The 15,575-nt window shown below is 55.9% G+C and overlaps 5 protein-coding genes across 5 annotated transcripts; 1 reads left to right on the top strand and 4 right to left on the bottom strand.

The window, feature by feature from the left end:
• Positions 1–250: 250 nt before the first annotated feature.
• Positions 251–2,440, bottom strand: BDP81DRAFT_366012 (cytochrome P450 6A1). Its single transcript, XM_060586513.1, has 3 exons — positions 1,996–2,440; positions 813–1,881; positions 251–665 (listed from the first exon to the last, which is right to left on the bottom strand). The coding sequence occupies exons 1-3, from the start codon at positions 2,331–2,333 to the stop codon at positions 486–488; spliced, it is 1,587 nt and encodes a 528-aa protein (XP_060451044.1). The 5' UTR covers positions 2,334–2,440; the 3' UTR covers positions 251–485.
• Positions 2,441–5,077: 2,637 nt separating this feature from the next.
• On the bottom strand, positions 5,078–6,046 carry BDP81DRAFT_308742 (uncharacterized protein; the record flags this gene model as incomplete). Its single annotated transcript, XM_060583487.1, has 1 exon — positions 5,078–6,046. The coding sequence occupies one exon, from the start codon at positions 6,044–6,046 to the stop codon at positions 5,078–5,080; it is 969 nt and encodes a 322-aa protein (XP_060451043.1).
• Positions 6,047–8,794: 2,748 nt separating this feature from the next.
• Positions 8,795–11,142, bottom strand: BDP81DRAFT_92493 (uncharacterized protein). The gene is made up of 5 exons (XM_060596501.1): positions 10,857–11,142; positions 10,527–10,725; positions 10,282–10,436; positions 9,471–9,714; positions 8,795–8,960 (listed from the first exon to the last, which is right to left on the bottom strand). The coding sequence occupies exons 1-5, from the start codon at positions 10,875–10,877 to the stop codon at positions 8,827–8,829; spliced, it is 753 nt and encodes a 250-aa protein (XP_060451042.1). The 5' UTR covers positions 10,878–11,142; the 3' UTR covers positions 8,795–8,826.
• Positions 11,143–11,953: 811 nt separating this feature from the next.
• Positions 11,954–13,011, top strand: BDP81DRAFT_309428 (acyltransferase; the record flags this gene model as incomplete). The annotated part of the gene is made up of 2 exons (XM_060583547.1): positions 11,954–11,984; positions 12,044–13,011. 2 exons carry the CDS (start codon positions 11,954–11,956, stop codon positions 13,009–13,011), a joined length of 999 nt encoding a protein of 332 aa, XP_060451041.1.
• A 596-nt stretch (positions 13,012–13,607) lies between these two features.
• On the bottom strand, positions 13,608–15,468 carry BDP81DRAFT_445678 (dihydroxy-acid dehydratase; the record flags this gene model as incomplete). The annotated part of the gene is made up of 2 exons (XM_060591984.1): positions 13,608–15,333; positions 15,392–15,468. The coding sequence occupies 2 exons, from the start codon at positions 15,466–15,468 to the stop codon at positions 13,608–13,610; spliced, it is 1,803 nt and encodes a 600-aa protein (XP_060451040.1).
• Positions 15,469–15,575: the final 107 nt, after the last annotated feature.

Below are 15,575 nucleotides of genomic sequence, written 5' to 3'. Positions count from 1 at the left end.
CCTTGCAGTCTGCAGCGGGGCGCGGGGGGAAGGGGGGATTCGATTCCCTTCCGCATCGGCGTTCGGCGTTCGGCGGTCCCGTCCCGTCCCGTCTTCGGAGGGGGAGGGGGAGGGGGAGGGGGACCCACCGGTTCGGAGGTTTTTTTTGTCGCCGAGTCGGGGGGCCGAGCATCATATATTCCTGATGACTAAAGAACTAAAGGAAATCACCAGGCCACTGCATTCTTGAAAGATCAATGATTCCGCATCTGGCAGGATCCATGGGTTGTTGCGCGCAACTCTTCACTCATAGGATTGAACTGTAATGAATTCCGTCTGAGAAACGAACCGAGGCACAAGTCGAATCCACCCTATACTGCAACAGGACACTAGCACAAGAAAACATGCCCGAGATACTTTTCTTCCATCATCTCTTCATGACGTGATTCCATTTGATGCAATTCTAATGTAAATCTACCTTCCTTGCCACCCAGAGAACCAACCTCCTACGCCCTGAGCGAATACTTCAACAATAGCTTCTCCCTTGGCTTGGACGCCGAGTGCCTGTTGCGATCCACCGAGTCCTCGGGCACCCTCGCCATCTTATTCCCCTTGGCGTCCACCAGGTGATAGTCGAACCTCGCGACGAAGAGCGCCGTCGTGACAGCCATTTCCATTTTCGCAAACTGTTCCCAAAATGTCAGCAAACATGTCCACGCAAAGGAGTCGATGGAACTCTCCCTGAGGTGAAGGCATCTCGGAAAAACAAGACAACACCAAACATGGAAAGCAACAAAGGACAAAAGAGAGAAGAAAGAAGGAAAGAAACTCACCCTCATCCCAAGACACGGATGCCTCCCAGCACCCCACCCGATAAACGCATGCGGATCCTTCTTATCCTCCTCCCGCCCAGGCAAATACCTTGCCGGATCCCACCGCAACGGCTCCGGAAAAATACCCGGATCCATATGCGTCGTATCAAAATGATACACCACATACGAATCACGCGGCACAACCTCACCACTCCCGCCAATAGCAACATCCTTCCCGCTCCCATTATACCGGAACCCGCACCCCGTAATCGTATGCCGAATCGTCTCCTTCAACCCCAACTCAATCATCGGGAACTCGGCCTCCCACGTCTCCATATCAAGCCTCCCCAGAATCTGCTCGGGCGTCTCCTCCTCGGACCGACGATACTTCGCAATCACACCGTCAACCTCCCTCTGAATCTCCCCGTACCACCTCTCCTCCGTCGCCAGGAAGCACAACAGGTACGCGGCGTTGATCCCGCTATTGATCAACCCCGCAAACAGCGCGCCCACGATAAACGCAACCATCTCGACCGTGCTATGCCCATTCTCCATCAGAGACTGCAGCGCATCGCTCCCCGGAACCCCGCGGTCCTTTCGTTCTTTAATCACCTTTTCCAAAATCATGTACATCTGCGCACCGCTATACACCCTCCTCAAATGCCCCACCGTCGGCATCCAAGGAAACATCACCTTTGTCGCCGTGCTCGCGCTATCGATCCCCTCAAAAATCCGCAGCACGCGCTGAAGCAGGTCCTCGTCTTCCGCAATCTCGTCGCAGCCCACCATGCGCATCGTAAGCTTGAAAACGAGGCGGTACATGTCTTGGAACGGGTCGCTGACGCCCTCAGTTGCTGCGCTGACGCTACCAGTGGTTATTAGGGGTGTGGTGGTCTTGCCGATGCGGGAGGCGAGCTCGTCCATCGTGTCGCGCGTGTCCTTGATCAGCAGCGGGAGGCGCGTGTCGAGGAGTTCTTTGCGGAGGAGCTTGACGAGATTGCGGTTGAATTTCGCGCCGAAGCTGTCTTCTTCGGCATGGCTGTTTTTGGCTACGTCGATGCGCGGGGTCGCGTTAAAGAGGGCGCCGTATCTGTGATGAGGGGTGTATGTGTTAGTCCATCTCACCATCATCGCAACCACACGGAAGCATCACCAGTCCAACCGCCTCCAAACACCAAAAGCCAGGAGACGAAAGTAAACTCACCCCTTGGTAAAATCCAAATCCCGACTCTCAAAAAACACATGCCGCCCAGCATCCCCCGACAACCCCACAATCCTCATCTTGCCAAAATAAAAACTCCAGTTCCCGAACCGCCCGAACCGCGCCCCCTCGCTCAGGAAATTCCCCCGGTCCGTGAAGAAGCGCGGCGTCCCGAGCACGGGGTACCCGCGAAACACCGTTGGCGCATTCCGCGGAAAGGAAGGACGGTAGGCGAGGAGGCCGACGGCGTAGGCGAGACCCGTGAGGAGGAGGACCCAGATGGAGGTCGGCCAGGTTTGCGGGTTGAGGAGGGTTTGTCTTGCTGCTGTTGCTAGGGACATTGTTGGCGCGATGTTTTCTTCCCGTTCTGCGGTAGCTTGATCTTGTTCGGTGCTTTGTTGCCTGGTTTCTTCTCGCGAGGAGTAGATCTCTCTCTCTCTCTCTCTCTCTCTCTCTCTCTCTCTGTAGATTCGTCTTCTTATCTGGCAATGTTTCTTTCCAAAAGGCTTCCAGAGGACTCGACGAGGAAGATGAGATGAAAGCTCCGTGGCAAGAACACGAAAAAAACAGAGTTGACAATGAAGGAGGAGCAAAAAAAAAAGTAAGAAGGGCAAGAAAAGGTAGGAACGATATCAGTCTGCGTAATAAGAGCAGATGAAAGTGGGTGTGGCCCAGCTGAGACGAGTCCGTTCGAAACGCTCGGGCAGAGAGAGAGAGAGAGAGAGGAGCGAGGAAGATGGGACTAACACCAAGCGACGCAACTAATTTACCAGCTAACAATTACCCTGCCATTAAAAAACTCACAGACATCAGCACTTTTCCCTACCCAATAACTTGGGGGGCATGGCGCTAAGGCAAGCGTGGCAAAGCTGCCAGACGAAGGAACTTTGGGGACCTTTGTCCTAGTCTTCGACCTCACAACCCCTCATTCTGTCTCGAGCAGACATTCGGGTAGATCCCTACATCAACTACGCACCATCCTAGAAGAGGGAACACTCCAAACATCTCCAGCTGTGTTTTTCCCGCGCAAGCTTTCCTGAGATTCCCGCCTGACCGCACCAGGTCCCTGGATTCCTGGGAGCAACATGGTTTGGCAAGACGATGGATGTCGTGCGGCGTGGCAAAAAAAAAATTAAAAAAAAAATTAAAACCCCATCCCCCCCCCTCCACATCAAAAGCTCCAGGTATTCATTCCTCAAGGAATCAAGGATGTAAGCTCCGGCCGCGGGAGAATAGAACTCTCCCCGCGCGCCCGCGAGTCCTCGGCCCCTCTTGACGGATCCTGAATATTGAGGCGAGGAAATTGCGCAAGCTTTGCGTATCTACACAGTAGGATCCGTGACGATGGACGACGGGGCTCTCGACATTGTCGGATCCATTCATCTGCTCACAAACACGAAACTCCCCATTGGGCATAGACCCCCCACCCAGGCCCAGGGTCGTCGGGGTCACTGTCCACCGCGATCTGCTTCCCTCCCTCGGCGACCTGCATCCCACCCCGCAGGACCTCGCTCGAGTAGCTAGCTAGCTATCTTGCCGTACGTGCGTGCTTGCTTGCCCTAACTCCGTAGTATTGTCAGACGTAGTCTTGATAGCTGCAGAAAGCAACCGGGGGAGGGATACACTGCTTCGCCTCGGTGCTTTTTGGGAGTGGCAGAAAGAGCTTGAGAAGGCCGGCAACCAAAACGCCGAGAAACACACGAGACATCAATGGACCCCGCCGGATCAGCCGCTAGTGGCAGACGGCGCACGGCAGATGCGTTAGCCAAAAGGTGAAACTTTCCAAACGTTGAGGGGGCAAGGCAAGGCAGGGGACCGGGGTGTCACAGTGGTCGTCTGCATATCTATCCGTTCCGTTTGGAGATGCCATCCTAGGACAGTCGGAGCCTGTGTTGCGTATTCGCTCTCTTAAACGAGGTAGACGAGCGGGCGCGCGTATCACGCAGGAGTCGTTCACCGCCCTGAGATGTTTGGTTGATGGATGCATCGGTTGGAAATACTCGGACATGGCGCTTCTCAGAATAGTCCCTGTATCTCCATCATCTGCTGTCCGGAATGCCATGGCGTCTAGAGACGTGCAGCTTCGTATACCTCGCAATCTCTCGTCAGTCTTCTCCCGGGTCCTAGGAAACTCTGTATAACCTCCCACCCGTTACTACCGCTTTTCATAATCCCACAGAACCGGTGTATACTACCTACTCCGTCCAAAAACAGACTTTACACCTGCGCCGGGATTTGAACCAAACAATCAACGGTTCCCCCTCCCGTTTCTTCCTTGCCTTCCCCCTAATTACCCTCCGACTTGCATTTATCCAGACATCCGCAGTATCACCCGTTCATCACCAAACCACCAACCGCCATATCCATCCACGATTCTACGCTCCCGCAGGTCGCGTGAATAAACCTCCCGAGTGGGAGGACTAGTAATAATCCCGGAACCTCGTCTTTGATACCCTATCCTCATTTCTTCCATGGCAGGCGAAACATTGAACATGGAAAGAAGAAGAGGCATCGTCAGTGTACGAGTCCAGGCGTATCGGCATGCATTTCCTTGACTGGTGACTGAATTGCTAACACCCCCCATTCTTCGTCTTCCTCGCTTCTACCCAAGAACAGACTTTTCTACTAAACTCCATCCATCTCAATTCAAGCCCTTCTGAATGACCATCGTGACTTATCCCCAGCACACGGCTCTTACCCGCCGCCAGTGACGCACAGCACAGATAGACCTATCCGAGACTAATCAGCAAGAACACTTGATAACTCACACCCAAATAGCACCACAATCTCAACGCTCAAGCAAGCATGAACACCTTAAGCCAAGTCAAGACTTGAAGCTCTCGATAATCGTATACTTCTAATAGACCTAAAGGAAAAGGGGTATCGTCTAACAATGCATGCCATGCCACCGTTCAACTCATTCCAGAAACCTCAACCATCCGACCAAGGTCTCCTATCCACATTGTTCATTGAACAATACCGAGGGGCAGCATCTTCGCTCCCCATCACGGGACCAACGCCAACATCCACACAACAGCGCAGTCCAACAACACATCTGTCCTGCAGCCCCAGACCACCAACTTCACTAGACAGCCTCCCAATCCATAGCCTCAACCATGAAATCAAACTCATCCTCCTCCATCTCAACAACCCCTCCCCCATCACCTTGACCGCCACCAACCCCCATCTCCGCCTGCACCCACTGCTCCGCAACCGCATACCCAGCATCGAACCCGGCAAAGATGTACCTAAAAATCCTGTCCAGGTCATAGCTCTCCAACGGCGCCGTCCCAGCCCTCTCCCTCGCCGCCATGCTAGCCCCCACGGGCCTACCCGCGTTCCCTTTGCCGTCTGGGTCGGCCGGATCCTCGGCATACTTCCACCGATTCCGCAGCTCCTTGGCTCTCAACAGCTGGAACACCACCTCGCCGCTCCCCAGCGCCTCATGAAGCGGGTTATCCTCCTTTTCCAGCGCGGCAATCACGTTCTGGTGATACGTATGCGTCGCCTGCTGTGTCCCGTTCCCCTGCTTGGTCATCGTGGTCGTGGTAACCCACCCGTCCCTCGAAATCGTAATCCCAAACACCCCCATCAGATGCACCAGCGCTCGCTCCAGCAACATGTAATACTCGTAGAAGTCGAGCTTGAACATGAGCTCAGCCTCCTCGGCGTCCGTCTCGCCCCCGTACAGCGGGGATCCAGGCCGTGCTATGGCGTGGTGGTATCCGTGGCTCAGGTACGGTAGCTTCCATTTCAGTCGGCGGACGATTTGGATGTATCGCTTGAACTCCTGCTGCGACGAGGGGCCGCCGATCGGTCGAGGAATGTGAGGAGTGTTTGTGGCGGTGTTGCCGTTGCTGTTGGGTGTAGCTACGGGCGTCGAGGCAGCCGTGGCGGGTCGGTAGGCGCCGTTCTTGACCGGTGAGGGCGGTCGTGGTGCCGCGGGTGTGATGACGGACGAGACGAACTGGTTGGGCTGGTATTTGTACGAGGGCTGGGCCTTGCCTCGGGCGGCCCAGATTGAGTCGCCCAGACCCTTCTTGGGTTTCGACATGGTGTTCATTTCGAATCTTGGGGCGTCGGCCTTGTGGGCGTCGGCCTTGTGGGCGTCGGCCTTGTGGGCGTCTGTACGCAGTCGTTACTTCTTTCTCGTTTTCGGGGTCAATTGCGGTCGCTTTTGTCGTAGAGGGGTTATCCGTGCAGGGAATCAAGGCTGCTCAGTATCGTGTATGAACAGAAAACACAGGAAATGTGTTCGAATCCCAAGAAATTGACAAAAGACCCAAGACCAAACTGAAATTCGAATTGTCGCGAGGCTGCTAATTCGATGGCATTGACGAATGCACACAAACAATAAATCGTAGAGACTGGTGGTTAGAAAGAATGTCTGCAAGCAACAACGTTGCCGCTGATACTTGAATAGAAAAAGATTTTGATCAAAGGAGTCGGCTGCCTCCTTTGTGTCTCACGTCGTTGTTGGAAAAGGGAAGTCAAGACGTTGTCTGGTGGTGGTGGTGTTGAATACCTAAAGGATGGTGGGGTTGGAACGGTATGTGCACAGGTTCCGGGCAGGTGCAGCGGGGAGACGCGCCTGACGCGTGCCAATGGAAGGTACCCATGGAAGGTGCTTAGGTCACCTCAGGTACGTCCCTTGGGCCTTCCATTGTTGAATCCTTAAAAGGGCGGGGGACCTTTGTGGGCAGGAACCTCATGATGCCTTACCTCAGCGCCCCAAAGTCCCTAAAGCATTAGTAAGGTAAGCTCAGTACTCCACTTCAATCAACATACCATCTCCCAAGTGCCTCACAAATATCACCACCCTCATTCTCCAAGTGAGTGTGTACAAAGTGCCCTCGGGCTTGTATTGTATGTCGAAATCGTACTCGTACGTATTTCTAGGATATACAGCTTCAACAATGCCCCGTCAACCACGCAATAAATCCTCCAACGCCGGTCCCGGTTACGGTGACTCTCATCCAAGAACGCCTTCATCAGCCATCCGGCCGGTCTACTACGCCTTCTTCGTAGCCTTGGCAGTGCCAATGTGGGTATTATGAACCTGCTTCGCATTAGCGTCATGGTCTTACACCAGATCGTTGATCGCGAACTCACTTTGGTAGCAAAACGCAAACTCGTCACCGTCTCCTTCAGATGCGCCTCCAACGGGCTGACCATCACAAACATGAGTGTCTTGCTGTTGCCTCCGAGAGAGTACTGAAGCAGATGCGTCAACTTTGAGTTGCGGTATGGGATGTGCCCGCTCTTCTTGCCGAGCGCTTCAATCACATCGCCGAGGCACGACAGAGACTTGTTGATGTTCTGTGTCTCCCTCATCCTGGCGCCCTCGGCCTGCGAGTGTTTGAGCCTCTCAGAGCCAGCAAGATCCACCAGGTTCAGCGTACCCTCGCAACGCTCTCCCGTTGCCGAGTTGTAGCCAGACAGCTTCAGGATGAAGACGCTGTGCGAACGCGACGACCTCTCGTTGGCCTTGGTAGCCGCCACCGATCGGTTGTTCTGCGCCTCAGCAAGCATCACCTCGACCGTGTCGGCTGAATCAAGAGACACCGTCTTGCAGTTGAGCACTGCCGTCTGCTTGCGTGCGTCGTCATGACGAATCTCGAGCTTGCGCCCCTTGCCGTCTGACTCACGGCTATTGGGTGTCAACAAGTCGTTGAGCTCCTCGTTGTATACTTCAATAAAGGAGCCCTCCATCTTGTACGTCCACTGCTTCTCCTTCAACTTGGTAACCGTGTCGTAAATCATGTGTGTCGCGCGAGGAATCATGCCGTCTGCCGAAGACATGGTGTGCGTCTTGCCAGATCCCGTCTGGCCGTAGCAAAAGATGCACACGTTGTATCCGTCGAGTGCGCTCTGCACGAGCTGCGAAATCTCGTCAAACACATCTTGGTTCTGGGCTGACGGGTCAAACACCCTGTCAAACTCAAAGTTGACGTTCTTGTTCGAGACGTCACCGAAACTGTTGACTTCCTGTGTCTGCAGTGCAATCTCGGCGGATGTCTTCTCGTCGGGGAAGGTGACCTTGGCCGGCGAACCCTCTGACGGGCCCAGTACAGGACGGACTCTGCACATCACGCGGATGTTGCCCTTGAGCTCCTGGTACTTGTTGAAGAGAACGCGACGTTCCGTCTCCTCCTTGATGAGCTTCTCCTCGGCCACCTGAGCAGCCTTGAGCGCTTCTTGGAGTCTGGCTTCCATGTTGGAGAAGGAGTCTGACTGAGCCTTACTGTCTGACTCAAGGAACTCGACATGAGACTTGAGCGAGTTGATCTTGGCCTCCAGGGTGACATTGGAGGCAGAGAGCTCCGAAATACTAGCTTCAAGACCCTTCTTGAGACTCTGCTCACGGTCCAAATCTCCCTTGAGTGTCTCTACAACACCTCTCATTTCTGATACCTCTCTGTCCTTCTTCTGCAGGATGGTGTTGAGGTCTTGTTGCTCGTGACCAAGCCGCGTTCTTAGATCTTGCACTTCCCTCGACTTCTGATGGCGCTCTTCCTCAATCTCGGCCTTGAAATGTCGCTCAAGAGCATCCAAAGCCTCACGGTGACTCTTCTCCGCTCGTTGTGTCTCATCCTTGAGCTCGCGCCGCAGCTCGTCGAGTTCATGGCGGTGTTTCCGGGCCTCATCCTCGAGCTCATACTTGTGGCTGCGCTTCTCCGTCTCGGATTCAATTGTCAGTTTTTGCATCTGGTCGCGCATGTTGTTGATCTCATTTTGGAAATTCCCGTTGCGGTCTTCGAGTTTGTCTCGTTCCGCTTCGAGTTCCGATACTGCCAGCTGATTAGTTCAGTCCACGCTAGCTCGTCGTCCGAACTACTCACTTCTCTTCTTGTACATCTCCACTCGCTCGTCCATCAGCTCCTTGTCGGACAGCATGACAGTCATTGACTCCTTCACCTGTTTAAACTGCGAGTCAAGCTCGGCAACCCTGCCCTCGACATCCCAGCCTACGAATTGAGTCAAGTTAGAATCTTTTGTAAGAAAGTGAGGTCTAGAAGGAGAAGGGGATCTGGCCGGGGATCTTGAGTCCTTGATAGCCAGGATTGTTTCCTCGAGTCTTTCCATCATGGCCCTCGATCGCTTACAATCCGGTGAAGGGGTGACAGGATCGGTCATGCGACTGGCCTGCCTCTTCTTGGGCGACAGATCTGGCGGTTTCATGAGGGCCCTTCGTGATGACGCGCGCATGGTGACGTTGTCCACTTGCGCGTTGCTCGCCAGAGTCGAGATTGAACTGACGCTGGTGTCCCCATGTTGGCTGAAAACCACTTGATCTTCATCTTGTGCTGAGCTTGTAGTACTGGCGTCGTCCTTGATGGATAGTGCGCCAAACCGACTGCTGAGAGAAACTTCTCTGTGCGAATGCATTTGTGACGTGTGACTGGCATGTCTAGCCTTGCTAGGCTGAAATTTAAGGGGTCGCGGAAAGTTCAGTCGCTGGGATTGCAGAGCCGTACCATGCTGTTGTTCTATTGGTCCATCAAACTCTTCCTCTGATCGATGACCGTATGCCGTGCGCGGTCTCGTATGCGGGTTGGCGTTTCGGGTCCGGGGCTGTCCGTGTACCGACTTTGAATGAGCAAGGGAGGACTTTGCGCGTTCATGGCCACGGGGGCCGACGCTCGCGGAGAAGTTGCTGGTCTGATTGTATCGTGATGTCGTCGTTCCATTTCGAGGTCTGATGTTATTCGGGTTCTTGAGCTACTGCGAGTCAGCATGCGAGCTACATGTGGTTGTTTTGAGCGAGCATTGGGCGGTACACAACGCAGCTCATCCCTGTCGTCCGTCTCGTCGTCGCACTCCATGGCCGGGTAGCATTCGCCCTCTTGGACCTCGGCGTCTAGGAGGAGTCGAATACCACTGCGCGTGTTGTCGCTGTCGCTTTGTATTCCGAGCCACAGCTGTAGTCTACCGGAGACGCTGCGCATGTACGTTGGCGCAGAGACTGAAGAACCGCTTCGAGAACGAGAGCGTGGTCGACTGAGGGCGTTCCGGTCCCAAGGAAGCGGGAGCGACGCAAGCAGCCTTGGCCAAAGGGATGGTCGAGGAACGGACTGGATAACCGCCCGCCAGATATGCCGTATAGAGCGAAAAAGATGCACCGCTATCCACAGAATCATCCGAAAACCGTCAAGCCGGAGAACGATGCTGGAGGCCGTAGTCGACTCGGGGGCCATGTCCAAGGAGAATCTCGACGCAGGATTGCCGGGGATGAGATGCGAGGTGCACGATTCACAGAGACGCAACACAACGAAACCGGGGACCTACCTCTGCCAATGTTGACCCGGGCACCCGCTTGACAGAAGGCGCCCTGGCGATACCAGAAGCGCCCGCGCCTGCCGCCGCCGAGGATGAGTGCTTGGTCGGGTATTCGCCTGCCCTCTCGGCGAGGGTCTTGTGGTGCTTGGTAGCCGAATGCTCAGCTATAGAAGGCACGGTCAGCAGCTGCCGCCACCGCGACCACGACGACGTATCCCACCGCCGCCGCAGCCCGGGAGGATAGTAGGACCAACCTGGCTTCGGGACCTCCCTCTTCAAGTTCATCGCGCTGTTGAGCGAGCCGATCTTGGATGCGCCCGGCGGCGGTATCATGGACGGGTGCGCGCGCGTGTTGCTTTGCGATTCGTTCATTTCGGAGAGGCCTGAGGAGAAGGCGCCTGGTCGCGGGAGATTGCTCTGAGGTCGGATGACGGAGGATCGGAAGTGGTGTTGCTGTGGAAGTGAATGTTGTCAGCTGGGCGCCTTTGCTCTATGGTGGGTTTGCTATATATATCATGGCCTTTGCGACCATCGTCAAAGCTTCATTTCCCGGATCCGAGAGAGAGAGAGAGAGAGAGACATACCGTATTCTCCGCAGTGTCCATGTTGAGGATGCTGTCTACGCGACGAGCTACAACAGGTATGATGATGTGGGACACGAGGAGCAGCGCTCCGGTTCTGCACGCGGTGGGAGAAGACGTTGTGAAGTTGGAGCAGGCATGCAGCAAGGAGCAGCGACACTCGAAAAAAGAGCCCACAGCTATGATTGCAATATGGGGAGGGGTGTGGGTTGTGAGCGTGGGATTTGTTTGCTGGGCTTCCCAATCGGGGGCTGTGGAGGTGCATCACCAGGGTCTGAGTGTTTACTGTGAATTGTGTACACACTCAAAGGACTCTGCACACAACTGCGGCGGCCGGGGTGTGGATGGCTGCCCGGGGCAACGGGAACTGTGGAACGCTGACATAATCCATCATCAAAAACACTTAGGTAATCAGGCTGGCTGCATCTGGATTGTCACTTCCCGCATTCCTGCCTCAGGCCTGAAGCGATTTCAAGTCCGAGGTTTTACCTGAGAACAGCTTACCTCAGCAAGATCAGGTTCTCAGGCGGGAGAGCGGGGCCGCTGCCGTCCAGATTTGGTAAGCGGTCGCGCACCAGCAGCTCCTCTTCCCACTCCGTGCCATTGCATCCCGTCCCGCAGCCAGGCGCAACCGCAACGTGGTGGTCTTTTTTTTTTTTTTTTTTTTTTTTAATATTTCACATGTCACTGCTGGCCGCCGCCGCACCATGACGTTAGGAAGCTCATTCGCCAGCTCACGTCGTATCTGAGATTTGTTTGTCTTGCTGCTCCCCAACGGACCAGGAGTTCGGTGCTGGGAGACCACACAAGTTGCGTGACACGAGAGCAGCAACAACTCCCGAGTCTCACTCCATTTTCTCTTCAGCTTTCTTTCCCCTCCTTCTGCTGCTTGTCTGTTCTTCTCAACGTCCTTGCGTCGATTCGTATTCCGCCTCCGCCCTCTTGTACTTACGCCAAGTTCCGACTAAGCACCACGACCGTTGCGATCCGGAGCCTCATGTCGCCGTGATTCTTCCGTTTACCTACCCTCCGCTCTCCCGGTCAGCTTGGACTTATACGACCTCTACATCTCACTGTTACAATTCCCACTGCCTCTCACAATGGAGAAGTTTAGCCAGTTCCGCGACAAAGGTCATTACACCCAGCCCATCATGACACCCAGCAAAAGACTGAGACTAACATCCCCCCAGGCTCGGGCATCTCGCCCTTCATCCCCGTCAAAACAGCCCTCTCCCCCGTCTCCTCAATCTTCCACACCTTCCTCTTCTTCATCCGCCTCCCCCTCTTCCTCACCTACGCAGCAACCTACTTCCTCTTCCTCCAACACCTATGCCCCTTCCTCCCCGTCGCCGTCCGCAAAGTCCTCCTCTGGGGCATGATGGGCATCCCCGGCATCTGGTGGGTCGACCTCCAGCTCGACGGCGTCCGCCGCGGCACCCTCGCCGACCAACCCCCGCAGCGCTTCCCCCACCCCGGCTCCGTCATCGCCGCAAACTTCACCTCCCCCATCGACGCCGTCTACCTCGCCGCAATCTTTGACCCCATCTTTACAATCTCCTACCCAAACACCAGATCCGTCGAGCGAATCTCCCTCCTCCGCGCCGTCTTCTACGCCCTCTCCCCCGTCCGCTTCGCCCCGTCGCCATCAAACCGAAAGCTAACCGACCTCGCCGCCCTCCAAACCCGCTACCCGGACCGCGTCGTCGCCGTCTTCCCCGAGGGCGGCACCACCAACGGCAAGGGCGTCCTCCCCTTCACGCCCTCCCTCCTCGCCGTCAGCCCCGAAGTCCATATCTTCCCCGTCAGCATCCGCTACACCCCCGCCGACGTAACGACCCCGATCCCGGGCCGCTGGTTCAAGTTCCTCTGGGACCTGCTCTCCCGCCCGACGACCTGCATCCGCGTCCGCGTCGCCGAGAGTATCCTCAACTCCTCCGCCGCCCAGACCAACGGCGTCTCGTCTTCTGTGGCTGCTGGCGAGACTGCTCAACGACGAATCGGGGCCGGAGGCGGTGATGCGCCCGCGCTTTCGATCGAGGAACAACGGGTGCTGGATAAGGTTGGCGAGGCTCTGGCTAGGCTGTGCCGGAATAAGCGCGTCGGGTTGACGTTGCGGGATAAGTCCGCCTTTATCGAGGTGTGGAACGGGCGGAAGTGAGCTACCCAAAGCTTTCCTAGAATCACCCAGAAATAGCAGGGGACGCGATGGGGAGAAGGAATGTTGGCTCAGGCAGCTTGGCGGCCGTCGTGCTTTTGCGTTTTTAGCCAGGGTGTTATTGCATAGCTAGGAGCTTCGGAGGCGCTCGTTGTGCCATGTTTCGATGCACGTGGAAGTCAAAAAAGCGGCATGGGCGGGGCTTCTGTTAAAGGGAATTCGCTGTGTAAAGGTAATGCAGTTTCGACGTTGTGAAGTGTGGTTTTTTTTGGAACTACGTATACCACAAGTACCTATTGAATTCGACGTTCAACTGTCCTTGCCTTTTTGAAAGCAACACACTCGTTGTTCATTCTACCGAGACTCTCTTTACGATGAACCAACGTGAAACAAAACTCCGATTTTGGACTACCTTTTCCGAAGCCGTACAAGAAGATGGTATAACAGTGTAGAAGAAACCTCTAATAGAAAAAAGAGGAGGAAACATAACCCCGCCGCTCCCTTTTTGAATTCCGCCAAAGAGAAAATTGACCCAAAAAGAGGAACTTCTCCTCCCTTCCCCTTTTCCTTTCCTTCAAACCCCCCGGGACGCAAAAGTCTTATATCTTGCCGTCCGTGACGCATCCAGAGCTGGCATCGCTCACAAGATCAGAGTACTTCTTCAGCGTACCCTTGGTATACTTGGCCGGCGGCGCCACCCACTTGGCCTTGCGCTCCGCCATCTCGGCATCCGACACATTCGTATCAATCACCCTCTTCTCCGCATCAATCGTAATCTCATCCCCATCCTGCACCAACCCAATCGGTCCGCCCTCCATCGCCTCAGGCACAATATGTCCAATCAGGAAGCCGTGGGAACCACCCGAGAACCGACCGTCCGTCAACAGCGCGACATCCTTACCGAGACCGGCGCCCATAATGGCGGAACTGGGCTTCAGCATCTCAGGCATACCGGGGCCGCCCTTGGGTCCCTCGTAGCGGATGATGACGACGATCTTCTCGCCCTGCTTGATCTCGCCGCGCTCCAGGGCGGCGATGAAGCCGTCCTCCTCGTCGAACACGCGCGCCTTACCCGTGAAGACGAGACCTTCCTTGCCGGTGATCTTACCCACGGATCCGCCGGGCGCGAGCTGGCCGCGCAGGATCTGGATGTGGCCCGTCGGCTTGATGGGGTTGCTGAAGGGGCGGATGATGGGCTGGTCGGCGGGGAAGTCGGGCGTGCTCTCGACGTTCTCCTTCATCGTCTTACCCGTGACGGTGATACCCGAGCCGTCGATGAGACCTTCCTTGAGGAGGAACTTGAGGAGGCCGGGCGTGCCGCCGATGCGGTGCATGTCGGCCATGACGTACTTTCCAGAGGGCTTCAAGTCAGCCAGGAAGGGCGTGCGGTCCGAGACGGCCTGGAAGTCGTCGACGGTGAGCTTGATGCCGACGGAATCGGCGATGGCGAGCAAGTGGAGGACGGCGTTGGTGCTGCCTCCGAGGATATTGACGACGACCATGGCGTTCTCAAAGGCCTGGCGGGTCATGATGTCGCGCGGGCGAATGTCCTCCTTGAGAAGGTTCTTGATGGCGGGACCAATGTTCTCGCACTCGGCCTTCTTGGTGGCGTCCTCGGCAGGGCTGCTGGAGCTGTGCGGCATCGTCAGGCCGAGGGTCTCGATGGCGGTGGCCATTGTGTTTGCGGTGTACATGCCTCCGCAGGCACCGCTGCCGGGGCACGCGTTGCGGATGATGTCGAAGCGCTCCTCCTCTGTGATCTCGCCGGTGATGTACTGGCCGTAGGCCTGGAAGGCGGAGACGATATCAATGGACTCGCCGCTCTTGCTGCAGCCGGGCTTGATGGTGCCGCCGTAGACCATGATGCTGGGGCGGTTGACGCGGCCCATGGCGATAGCGACACCGGGCATGTTCTTGTCGCAGCCGGGCAGGGAGATGTTTCCGTCGTACCACTGGCCGTTCATGACGGTCTCGATGGAGTCGGCGATGATCTCGCGCGACTGGAGGGAGTAGCGCATACCCTTTGTGCCCATGGAGATACCGTCCGAAACACCAATGGTGTTGAACTGGTAGGGGATGAGGCCGGCGTCCTTGACGGACTTGCGGACGAGGTTGGAGAGGTCGAGAAGGTGCATGTTGCAGGGGTTGCCCTCGTACCACACAGAGGAGATACCGACCTGGGCCTTGTTCATGTCATCCTCTGACAGGCCGGTGGCGTACAGCATGGCCTGGGAGGCGCCCTGGGACTTGGGCTGGGTGATGTTGGCCGAGACCTTGTTCAGCTTGTCGTCGGCGCGTCGGGGCGCGGTGGAGGAGAGGAGACGTCTGTAGAGGGTTTGAGGTTAGCTATTGTATCCTGTAGGGTTCAATTGGGTATTCGTACGCATGGCTGGCAAAGGTAGGACGCCTTGTCGCAGCTCTGAGAGCTTGTGACTGGCGAGCGATGGACCGAGAGAGCATTTCGTCGAGGGTATCACCGGGAAGCCCCAGGAGACGACACAACGGAACGGGAACGGGGGATGGTGGAGATGGGTGTGTAAGAGGATGTTGATCTGTTCAATTGAGTT

The sequence above is a fragment of the Colletotrichum phormii genome (genome assembly GCF_030913505.1).
Source record: "Colletotrichum phormii strain CBS 102054 chromosome Unknown BDP81scaffold_2, whole genome shotgun sequence".
Classification (NCBI taxonomy): Eukaryota; Fungi; Ascomycota; class Sordariomycetes; order Glomerellales; family Glomerellaceae; genus Colletotrichum; species Colletotrichum phormii.
Note: the sequence above shows the minus strand (reverse complement) of the source record. Positions and strands in the feature narration are given on the sequence as shown.

Excerpts from the sequence above, each read along its gene's own strand:
- BDP81DRAFT_92493 (XM_060596501.1), bottom strand. The coding sequence starts at position 10,877 with ATGGACACTGCGGAGAATACG. Across the intron at positions 10,726-10,856 it reads TGGACACTGCGGAGAATACG|CAACACCACTTCCGATCCTC; the intron begins GTATGTCTCTCT and ends TCACTTCCACAG. Across the intron at positions 8,961-9,470 it reads ACCAATAGAACAACAGCATG|GCTGGGATGTCGAGGGCAGG; the intron begins GTACGGCTCTGC and ends CTCAATTCGTAG.
- BDP81DRAFT_366012 (XM_060586513.1), bottom strand. The coding sequence starts at position 2,333 with ATGTCCCTAGCAACAGCAGCAAGACAAACCCTCCTCAACCCGCAAACC. Across the intron at positions 1,882-1,995 it reads GATTTGGATTTTACCAAGGG|ATACGGCGCCCTCTTTAACG; the intron begins GTGAGTTTACTT and ends CCCTCATCACAG. Across the intron at positions 666-812 it reads ATCCGTGTCTTGGGATGAGG|TTTGCGAAAATGGAAATGGC; the intron begins GTGAGTTTCTTT and ends TTTTGGGAACAG.